Source organism: Bicyclus anynana, chromosome Z (genome assembly GCF_947172395.1).
Source record: "Bicyclus anynana chromosome Z, ilBicAnyn1.1, whole genome shotgun sequence".
Classification (NCBI taxonomy): domain Eukaryota; kingdom Metazoa; phylum Arthropoda; class Insecta; order Lepidoptera; family Nymphalidae; genus Bicyclus; species Bicyclus anynana.
The window spans coordinates 15,793,104-15,805,372 of NC_069110.1; the positions used below are offsets into that span (position 1 = coordinate 15,793,104).

Consider the following 12,269-nt stretch of genomic DNA (forward strand, 5'->3'; position numbering starts at 1 on the left):
ATGATGTAGCTCAGAAAGCAAGTCAGTGGTAAGTTGCTTCTACAAAACTGCTTCATTATTAACTAGCGGACTTTTTTCCTCGAGAACCTCTACAATTCCCCTACCCTAAGTATCGTATGTCCGTCTCCTGGTTCTTAAGCTACCTCTCTACCAAATTTCAGCCAAATCGGTCCAGCCGTTCTTGAGTTGTAATTTTTTTTTATTTTTTTTTTATTCTTTACAAGTTAACGTAACGTAGTTTAATAGTGTAACTAACACGACTTTCATTTATATTTAGAGATACTCGTAGATAAGCATATTCTTAATATAATTTCAAAACTGTTGTCAGGCCTATTATAAGTCATTTGCAGAACCTAGCGGTTCGAACCGCATAGTTCCCATTCCTGTGGGAATGCGGGAATAAAATATAGCCTATGTTATTCCTTGCTTTCTATTGGTGAAATAATGTTTCAAAAATGTCCAAAAGGTTCAAAGTATATTAAATGCAAACAAGCAATCAAATCGTTCTTTAAAATTTATACTGATATTATTATATTACTAGCGGACGCCCGCGACTTCGTCCGCGTGAAAGTCGTTGTAAACTTTCAACTACCCCTATCCTACCCTACCCTAACCTACCTCTACCCTTCCCCTACCCTACCCTATCCCAACCCTACCCCTACCCTACCCTACCCCTGCCCTACACCTACCCTACACTACCCCTACCTTACCCCTACCCTACCCTACCCTACCCCTACCCTACTCATTAGGGCTGCACTTCTTTATTGTGATGAATAAAATAAATAAAGAATAATATAAGTGATGAGTGTTATAAACATAAGAGTAGACAAATATAATTAGAAAGCTCGGAACTGCTAAGCTATCGGGAGTTACACGTGTTATTGTGAGTCAACCATAAAAGATAGACATGTATATGCTGTTGTGTTTTTATAGATCATTTTAAGGAGAACATTTCCGTCATATATGATTTCTATGTAGCTTTAACCATTAAGGCAGTACACGCGACGGAAGCTTAAAAAATTGAGTAACTTCTCCCGTTTTCTCAACATTTCTCTTCACTGCTCTGCTGCTATTGATCGTAGCGTAATGAAAAGTATACTATAACCTGCCCAGGAGTATGTAGAATAATTGTACCAAGTTTCGTTAAAATCCGTCCAGTAGTTTTTGTTTCTATTAAGAACATACAGACAGACAGACAGACAAAAATTTTACTGATTGCATTTTTGGCATCAGTATCGATCACTAATCACCCCCTGATAGTTATTTTGGAAATATATTTCATGTACAGAATTGACGTCTCTACAGATTTATTATAAGTATAGATAAAGAGGTAAAGTTTGTGGTACGAGTGTTATAGGTCTAGGTCTGTTATATGTCTGGATTTATGGAATCGATTTTAAAAAATATTTTCCTAATAGAAAGCTACGTTATTTCTGAGTCATAGGCTATGTTATATTCCCACAGGACAGAGACTTACGCGGGTGAAAGCATAGGGCGTCTGATACTGTTATTGATAGAGTCTCTGTCTGTCTGTCGGTGGCACCATGGCTCCCAAACGATTGAAGCGATTTCAATTTAGTTGTTTTTGTATTAAAGGTGACTTATGTGCCAGTGTTCTTAGACATGTTTGATGAAAATCGGTTGAGCCGTTTAAAAGTTGTGGGATGAAAGTGGGGAAGAATAACTGAATGTCTGCAAATATACTCGAGTGGGGTCTCAAATGAAAGCACACTGAAAGAGAATATTGATGACTTGATCGTGTAATTAATAATTACATGACCAAATGCGGGTTTTTCAAAATTTTGAATTTTATGTTGTTACTGAGTAGACTTATAAAATTAAAAATATGTTCATTTTTGTCATGTAAAAAACGAGATGGGTATTTTATGCACTCTATCCGAAGAAACGAGCAAACACTTTCAATGATTTTTGAATGTCAATGTTTCTATTGACTAGCTTTGAAATGCAACAGTGAGCAATTTAACATCGATTTCGTCACTGGAGCATATATTGTAAGTCCACAACGCCTGTGTTCTCTTGAACTATTTGCAGGCGACCGACAAAATGGCAGACGCTTCACGTTGTAACTGCAGGCGTCGCTGCAGGTCGACGGCTGCTGCCGACACATCGACGGCTGCCGTCAGGTGACGGCAGTAATCGCCTCTGTCGCTGGCAACGTGCCGCCCGTGTAAAACATCCCTAATGCAAGGTTAACTCTTAATCACAGTGAATAATTCTTACATAATATAATAATTGACGTGATAGCCCAGTGAATATGACCTCTGCCTTCTGCCTTGAATCCTTTCCGGGGCATGCAGTTTCAACTTTTCAGATTGAAACGTAAGAAATTAATATCACATATCTCAAACGGTAAAAGAAAAACGTCGTGACCTGAGAATTTTCTTAATTCTCTACTTGTGTGAAGACTGCCAATCCGCATCTAAGGCCTAACCCCTTCTAAGCATTCTAAGAGGAGACTCGTTATTCCAACGCTCAATAGAAGTTTGGTGTGGTTTATTTAAACAATATTCATTTTATTTTTGTAAAAATCAAAGTCCGGCAATGGTCTCAGGTCTCATGACGAGATACGATCGTCCGTCTTCGGTTTAGTCGGATGTTTTCGCGTAATCTTCATTGACATTCGATTCATCGGGTCTACGTACCGTAAAGTCCTTTTCATGAAAGAAAGAAAAATGCGTTTATTTTGAAATTATGCCAAACTCACAATATCTCCAGTACACCAGGTCAGCCAGGACAATACCCTGCGATGTGTGGTAGAACCCAGAAAATGGCGCCAGCTCAGCATAATGCTACGCTTTAGGAAGTCCCCCAGACGTGGCGCTAATGTCTTAATGGCGTATATTGTCATTTGGTAATGGCGGACTTATTGTCATTTTTGTAAGGCGCTGTCAATTTTAGTTCGTTTTAGCCGCGGGATTTCTTTCATAAAAAGGACTCTACAATAATATAATGTCGTCGGTTGAAATGCTAGGGCGCGGCAAATTATAATACTGAAAGTTTAGCTTGATATCATAATAGGGTATATACCTACCTAATTAACAAGTACTTGTATGCTCGTACAAGTCATCACCATGATACTAAAGGGGTGAAACAGGGGTAGAAAATTTGTATGGTGAGTCCTTCATTCTTCAAGTTGTAAAAATTGGTATGTGTACCACCAAAGACCTACTAAAAATAATGTAATTCAAGATTTTTCAAATTACTACCCCTAAAGTTTGAAAAATGGGTTAAGTTATAGTTTTTGGAGTTTACTCTTTGAGAATCGATTTTTCATATATAGCCCCCGGTATGAATAAAAATATGGACAGTAAAATTCGATGAACGAATGACAGCGTTACGTTTTTGTGCGTAACCGATTCTGCGTACCTTTCAAGCGTGAGTATTGAGACGTACATAGTGTATGCTGCGGGGCAACATAAACCTATTTAGACAGTCGATCTGAAAGAGTAAACTCGTAAAACCATTCGTGCGTTGGAGGTGACACACACTTTTTTTTTAATTATTAGTGGACTACATAACACATGCGAAAATATAAATAGAAGGTGGTGAAATAGGGGTTTAAAGTTTTACATCGATTTCCGCGCGGAACGTGATTTCCGGATTTAAAAAAAAAACGACCAACAGACTCAATGGACTAAAATCGAGAAGGTCTACAAATTAATGTCACACGTCTCACAATGTACGTAACTGCAGACACGGGTCCTAATCCAAAATTTACAAGAGGCGAAAAGTGTATCGTAGCACATTTGATACTGACTATAGCGGTGACAATAGTTTTGCTAATTGTTTACCTTGCACACATATTTGTCAGCGATCACAGCGGTTCCATTGGAGCTTTCGATACGCGACGATCATTGTCACTAAGAGGCAGGTATCTATAATCTATTTAGCCGTTTGTGCAACAGGTATTGTACCTTTTAAGCCTGAACACGCTAACAATAGGGATAATTAATGATTAATATGATTAAGTCCGAGATCGCGTTGCGCGACTGCCTTTGTTTAGTGCTCCATATAAATTCATACTAAGCAGTGGGTCGTGCGACCCGGTCGCGATCGCCAAGAACGTCAGTCCACCCTAAGCTTGCGTTTAATAAAATTTTTGAACTTACGATATATACGACACTTACCCATGATTTCATGTGGCATTTTATTATAAATACGTACAATTTTATTTTAATGTCGGACAATAGTATTATTACAATCACACCTTTTAAATCACACCTGTTTACGTTAAAATAATACTACGTTAGGTAAGTTACTATTTCGGTTTCTCCACTATTACCTATACGCCCTTAAAAATAACCTAACTCCGAATATGAAACTAACTCCGATGAGTAATTTTTACTCTGCAATATTTTTCTTTTCCTGCTACAGACCATACAGAGTTACGTAAAGTTCCGATTGGATCGTTTTACTTTGTGAATGTGTCAGCAGTAAGGAGTGTTTGCAACACCCTACTGTTAACTCCAGAGTGGTCAGCCAGCGCCGGACACTGCGTCGCTCTGCGTTCAGACCCGCATTTGTCGTACCTTTTATTTAACTGGAGGATTAAATATCCTTATGACGATCCAGGTATTTACCCTTAATTTTTTGGGACATTAAAATAAGTATACTATTTTGTTAATTTATTTGGAAAATTAAATAAATAACCTTTCAGAAAAAGTTATTTTTTGTGTAAAGTATTTAATATTAAAAATACAAATGATTCAAATTGAATTACTCACTAGAACGCTAACTACTGGGCACTTTACGCTATATCTCGTATTTGTTTGCAGGACTTAAAATTTTAAAGAGCATAGTACACCCTCATTTCAATAGAGACTCTTACGATAATAATGTAGGACTGATGCAACATCGACGAGCAAAGGGTTTCGAACATTACATAGGTAATATTATATAGTCAATACGTTCTATTTACGTTAATCAGGATTTTTATTGTGTCTTTTCTCAGACCAATTATTGTATAAGACCTGCCTCGCTAGACGTTACTTTTCTGTCAAAGTATATGATCAACGATCTAATGCGATTATAAAAACTGTCTCTATAGAATCAATGTTAAATAGTTGTAATCGTGTTCGTCGGTTAAAGAGCGCCGTAAAAATACCTTTTTGTGTAATTGAATTGTTTAAAAAACGGGCAAAAACTTCTAGTTTAGTATAAAATATATACCAAATCTAAGCTCGTTTTCTTCAGAAAATGACAGACAATTTTGTTCGTGACTATGAGTGCGATACAGGTCCTTCTATAATTGGTCTGAGTGTCTTTTATATAAAATAAATTACAATAATTTATTTCGCAAATTACAAACTTATTGTACTTGTGATAGCCCAGTAGATATGAGCTCTGCCTTCGATCTGGAGGGTGTGGGTTTGATTCCGCTCCGGGGTAAGCACCTCCAACGTTTCAGTTATGTGCGTTTTAAGAAATTAAATATCGCGTGTCTACAACGTTGAATAAAAAGCATCGTGAGGAAACCTGCATTACCTATCTGAAAATTTTAATTCTATAAGTGTGTGTTATATGTCTATTGTCTACGTCTACGTGTGCCAATCCGCATTGGATCAGCGTGGTGGTCTATTACCGTAACGCCTCTCATTGGATAATATAGTTTGTCAATTCCACTTACTTTTTTCAGTGCCCCAAATAAAAAGTAACAGCAAATATGACATAAAAAGGATGCACTTGGTTATGTTAAGCTGGGATCACGCTGCGCTTCAAATCAAAGGTAAAAGTATTATCCTAAGACTCGTTACTTTGTTTTTCTAAACGCTAGTTGTGGATTTTGATGTCATTGATTGGAGTTCTTAGTGTTTAATTTTTCAGTAAAAGCCAGCAATCAAAAAATGCTGTGAGTGAAAAATCTTAATAAGATCACTTATCAGAAGGTATCGACTAAATAGAAAAAAAAAGTCTCTCAACCCATTAGTACCGCATGGTAGGATTAATTTAAATCGTAATAACTTCTCTTATATGATTGAGCCCTGACCTGTTATGAAAAATAACTGATATTATGATGACTGACGATATTGAATTAATGGTATCTTGGGTCATTGCTAGGTAGTGGTGACTTGAGATGAACTGGACTTGCCTTGCCATTATTCGTAGTATATTGTATACTTTAATGCACGCCAATGATTTTAAGCGGATCTTACCACTACGTCTACCTTAATTTTCATTTGACTGCCTATTATCTAATCTCGTGCCATACCTAATACTCCATTTATGGAATTAAAAAATATATATTATAATGACATAGATTATTCACATGTATATTGAAATTTTAAAAATTATATTACAATGTTTTAATAATAATAATAATAATAATAATAAAGCCATTTATTAATCCTTATTCCTTAGCGTTACAAAAGTTTTAGTTGAAACTAGCGGACGCCCGCGACTTTGTCCGCGTGAAAATCGTTGTAAACTTTCAACTACCCCTATCCTACCACTACCCTACCCCTACCCTACCCTACCCCTGCCTACCCCTACCCTACCCCTACCTTTCCCCTACCCTACCCCTACCCTACTCATTAAGGCTGCACTTCTTTATTTATTCCCCCCCCCCGCGAGTCGCGTCGAGCGCGGCAACCTTTACACAAAAATAATCCATTTAGCATGAATTAGTATTCACACGCAATGGTTTAGCGTATTTCTTGTATAACTTTGATGTTTCTTTACCGATTTTTATGATTCTTTTTTTATTGAATAGGTAATAATGTTAACTTTTTTAGTTAGGGATGAGTGATGAGTGTTATAAACATAAGAGTAGACAAATATAATTAGAAAGCTCCGAAATGCTAAGTTATCGGGAGTTACACGTGTTATTGTGAGTCAACCATAAAAGATAGACATATATATGCTGTTGTGTTTTTATAGATCATTTTAAGGAGAACATTTCCGTCATACATGATTTCTATCTAACTTTAACCATTAAGGCTGTACACGCGACGGAAGCTTAAAAAATTGAGTAACTTCTCCCGTTTTCTCAACATTTCTCTTCACTGCTCTGCTCCTATTGATTGTAGCGTAATGAAAAGTATACTATAACCTGCCCAGGAGTATGTAGAATAATTGTACCAAGTTTCGTTAAAATCCGTCGAGTAGTTTTTGTTTCTATAAAGAACATACAGACAGACAGACAGACAGACAGACAGACAGACAGACAGACAGACAAAAATTTTACTGATTGCATTTTTGGCATCAGTATCGATCACTAATCACCCCCTGATAGTTATTTTGGAAATATATTTCATGTACAGAATTGACCTCTCTACAGATTTATTATAAGTATAGATTAAACCTAATGTTAGTAGGTACATAATATTATTGTTAGTTTTGTAAGTTACAATTTTTTTTTTTGTTTATTTTTTTTTTTTAAATAGGTTCAAATTGTTAGTTTATTATAAAGTACATTATATATATTTTTTTTTATATATATGTTATTCGTATAGAGTATCTTAATTATAAGGATCCCATATAGGGTATAGGCCTCCCCTAGTTTTTTTTTTTTTTTTTTTCTTCTTTTAATTATTGTACATCTATCGGAGATATCAGAGAATTCTATTATTTTTATTTTTACCATTGAACTCACATAGTTCTGGTTTCTACTCTCTGTAGAAAATATTCACGTCGAAAATGAAGTCTGAATTATTCAATATTGCACCTCTCATATCGAATTTTAGGAAGGCTTAATATCATATTTTATATTTTGTAATGCATTATTTAATTCTACTTTTAAGTCTTTCTGGAGAGTTCAGAGAGGTGAGATGTTTTAGGTTTTATGTAGTGGAACTAGGGGGTTTTGGTCATCCTCCTCCACGCTGACTATTCGTGTTGGAGGAGAGAGAGGGTCCGTAGATATAATTATGTTGCTATTTTTCTGTGCTATTATGATTCGATGTGGCTGACTCAGGAATTGAATTTTTTTCTGTTCGAATAAAATTTTCTCCATGCTTGTTCTTCCAGTAGGATGTTAATGTGTTATTTTTCTGTGCTTTTTTAGGCTCTTTGTTATTTGCAAGTCGGTTAAACTTTTCTGGTGGAGACTCTGAATGATGTCGTTTATTTGGTCTATTTGATGTTTCATTTTGTGGAATAATAATTAATTTGTCATATTTTATTTTTTTTTTTTTTTTTTTTTTCTTCTGGGTTTATCTGCGATCAGTATCATAACTATAAGCAGATGTGTTCGGTGATAACTTCGCTTTTCGAGTGTATTCCCCAGTGAGAATATCCCCTCATTGTTTTTATAGATTAATAGGTTTAAATAATGTGCTTTCTTTTAAGCCTGCTCTGATATGTTCTGTGAATCAATTTTGAAGCCAGAACATTTGGATGACTCCTTAGTCGTGTTTTGTATTTTTCAGTGACGCTGTCAATCTCTTCATTGACAGTTTTCACCTTTAGTTGCTCGTGAATCTCGTCATTCTTTATGAACCACGGAACACCACAGATCCTTCTCAGAATTAAGTTTTGGGTCCTTTGCAGGATGGATATGTTAGAGTTGCTGGAACTTCCCCATAGCTCGATGCCATACATCCAGACCGGCTTCAATAGTACCTTATATAGCAAGAGTTTGTTATCAATGGATAGTTTGCTATTCCGACCTGCTATCCAGTGTATGTTCTTATATCTTATGTTAACCTCTTGTCTCTTTGTTTTGATATGGTGGTGCCAGGTCAAACGCCTATCAAGGTGCAATCCCAGGTATTTGACACTCTCTTTATGTGGAAGCTCAATTCCATCTAGGAATACAGGAGGGCAGTTTTCTTTGCGCAGCGTAAAAGTAACTTGCACAGACTTTGAAGTGCTGACATTGATTTTATTTGATTGAAGCCATTTGGATATTGCTTCTAAACCTTTTTGAAGTGACCTTGAAGCAACTGCAGGGTCTTTGTCGGTAGCTAGAACCGCAGTGTCGTCGGCAAATGTAGCAGTTGTAACCCCTTTTACCTCTGGAAGATCTGCGGTGTATAATGTATACAACACAGGCCCCAAAACTGAACCCTGCGGAACGCCCGCCTTTATTTCATAAAATTTAGATGTTACATCTATTTCCTTTACCTGAAACAATCGTTCTGAAAGGTAGGATTTCAGTAACAGGTAATAGCTATGAGGGATGTGTGTTTTAATTTTATATAATAGACCATCATGCCAGACTCGATCAAAAGCCTGTTGAACATCGAGAAAGACTGATGAGCAGTATTCTTTATTTTCCAATGTTTCTCTTATTTTATCACAAACCCTATGTACTTGTTCAACAGTGGAATGCTGCTGCCGAAATCCGAATTGGTGGCTGGGTATTGTGTTATTGGCATTTAATATTGGTAAGATCCTTCGCAAGAGAAGTTTCTCGAATAATTTTGAAAGAATAGGCAGTAAACTAATTGGTCTGTAGGAAGTGATTTCGGTAGGCGGTTTACCAGGCTTAGGTATCATCAGTATTTGTGATACTTTCCATAGTAGTGGGAAATATTGTACTCTTAAAATTCCATTGAAAAGCGATGTTAAGAATACAATTGCCTTTTTTGGAAGTTGTTTCAATATTTCATTTGTAATAAGGTCGAATCCTGGGGCTTTTCTATCAGGCAGTCTTTTAATTGTTCCCCACATTTCTCTAACTGTGACTGGGACAGGTGGAAGAGACATCTGAAGGTCCATGTTAAGATGCTGACTAATATTCAGTTCAGATTCAGGATCTGAGATATTGTTTGGACAGAAGACTTTTGCTAGATGCTCAGCAAAAACGTCGGCTTTTTCCTGTGGACTTCTCGCCCAATGCTGGCTTGTTTTGATAGGTGGTTTATGAATTTGAGGTCTGTTGTAGAATTTTGTAAACTTCCACAGAGAATAATTAGTGTCAGCTGTAGGACTTAGTGACTCCAGTTGAGATTCAAGAGTTGCATCGTGCCATCTCTGCAACATTTCCGAGAGATTTTCTGCAGCAGTGATGAAGTTTACTTTATCCTGGTGAAGTCGACTTTGGTGCCATATCCGACGCAATCTCCTTTTATTTAGAACAGCTCTTTTAATGTCCAAAGGATAGTTTTCTATTTTATTGCAATTCTGAGTCTCTGGTGTATTAATCCAGCAAGCATTTTGTATCAGAGTCGTTATGAATACGGCCGCCTCTTCTATGTCATCATGTGTCTTGAGAGCTACTTTTAAGTTGATTTTAGCTTTGATATACTCCCTAAATGATTCCCAGTCTGTGCGTTTGTTATACAGCGACTCTGCTTTCATATATTCAATTACTTTAGTGTCAACTGTTAATAAAACAGGTGTATGATCAGATAGACTATCAAAGCAAGATTCAGGTTTCAGGTAGTGCTTAGTCAATCCTTTTGTTATAAAGAAATCCAAGAGGTCTGGTAGCTTCTTCGGGTCACTTGGCCAGTAGGTTGGTTCACCCGTTGAGACTGTTCTAAGGTTGTTATTATCTACACATACCTTCAATTGTCTACCTCTAGTTGTAGTTAGCCTAGATCCCCAAAATGTATGTTTAGAGTTCCAGTCTCCTCCTACTATAAAGCGGTTACCAAGACTATCAAAGTAATGGGAGAACATGGTAGCTGTTATTTTATGTTTCGGGGGGCAATACACTGCAGATATAACAATCATGCCTGCTTGATCCTCAACAGCAATGGTTGTCGCCTGTATATGTTCGGTTTTGTATTGTGGCATTTGATGATGTTTTACTGAGTTTTTGACTATGACTGCAGTGCCAGCATGACTTGTTCCATCTGGGTGGCCTGTATGGTAGCACTGAAAGTCTTTGAATTTGATGCAGGTTGATGAGTTACAGTGTGCTTCAGAAATTAGAAGTATATCAAGTTTATGCTCTATCATAAATATTTCAACAATGTTTTTGTTCGGTGTTAATCCGTTTATGTTGTGGGTAGCTATTCTAAGAGAACCTATTTGGATGATAGTCTATCAACAAGTTTGACCATAAGACTCATAAGAGTACTTATTTGTTGTAGGATCATATCAAACTTCTCAGATTGTTTTATAAGAATTTGTTCCAGTGTAGGATGCACTCTGCTGGAGTCTGAATTTTCATTTATGGGTTCATTATGATTATTTAATGTTGCAGCATATGACTTTTTTGGTGGCTTCTCTTTGCTAATAGGCTCGTCTTGTTGTGGGATATTTCTGGTAAATTTTGGTTTCTGATTTCCTTTGTTGGTAGTTATTCTGTTTCGGCGTAGAAGAATTTCTTTGTAGACTTCGCATCCCTTGTAGTTAGCTGGATGAGGCCCATTACATAAAGCACACTGAGCTGGACTGTTGCGGTCACGTTTCTCGCACTCAGCGGTTTTGTGTGACTGTCCACATTTTACACAGCGATATGGTCGCATGCAATAATTTTTCGAATGACCGTACTGTTGGCATCTTTGGCACTGCACAATTGAGGTTCTTTTCTTTGGATCTTCTATAATAACAGACTGATGAAAAATGTATTTCAGGTCTTTCACTGCTCTGTTGTTAGGTCCTGGTGCCAGATTGACGAAGAAAGTGGATGTTGGCATCTTATTTGGCCCATATTTAGCATTGATGATTTCTCCGGTAACCGTATTTCCAGTGGCTTCAATTTCTTCCTTAATTGCATCAATAGGTGTTGTCGGGTGCAGATTTCTTATGACAATCCTAAAGCATCTTTGGTCTTTTCTGTTAAAAGTATGTCCAATCAGTCCATTTTCCCGGACCACAGTTATAAGGTTTTTGTATGTGTCAATATCCACACTACTTATTCGTAGTTGATTTTTGTTGATAATTTTGTAGGAAAATTTTTCTTTAACAGCTACAGTTTTTAGGAGATCTGTTAGCATGTTTAGATCCTCAATCCCATACAAAATTATAGGTGGTGGTTTACTTGGTCGGACAGTTTTGAAAGTTGAAGTTTTCTCAGGAGAGTCAACCTCTAAGTCGGAGAATCGATTTGAAGTTTTTACAGATTCCGGTGAGGGGCTTAGTAATTTCCTTTTCTTGGAATTTCTATTAATGGGCACTCTTTGCCAAGATGGAGGTTGGGGATTTTCCAGATCTGGGGTAATAGATTCCGACGTTGTTGCTGGTTCATCAGGCAGCCTACTTCCATCTGAGGAGGACCGTGGCCTGGGTATAAACAAACTTGGATGAAAAGCTTGCTGGACAAGCTTTTTGGTGGTGGTGGTGGTGGTGGTGGTGTTGTTGCTGCTGCTGCTGCTGCTGGTGCTGCCAGTAACATTCACTAACACAGGAGCCTG

At 37.1% G+C, this 12,269-nt stretch overlaps 1 protein-coding gene across 1 annotated transcript; it reads left to right on the top strand.

The window, feature by feature from the left end:
- Positions 1-119: 119 nt before the first annotated feature.
- LOC112048038 (transmembrane protease serine 2-like) lies at positions 120-7,298 on the top strand. The gene is made up of 4 exons (XM_052890826.1): positions 120-3,888; positions 4,357-4,593; positions 4,797-4,907; positions 5,657-7,298. The coding sequence occupies exons 1-4, from the start codon at positions 3,699-3,701 to the stop codon at positions 5,785-5,787; spliced, it is 669 nt and encodes a 222-aa protein (XP_052746786.1). The 5' UTR covers positions 120-3,698; the 3' UTR covers positions 5,788-7,298.
- The last annotated feature ends 4,971 nt before the right edge of the window (positions 7,299-12,269 follow it).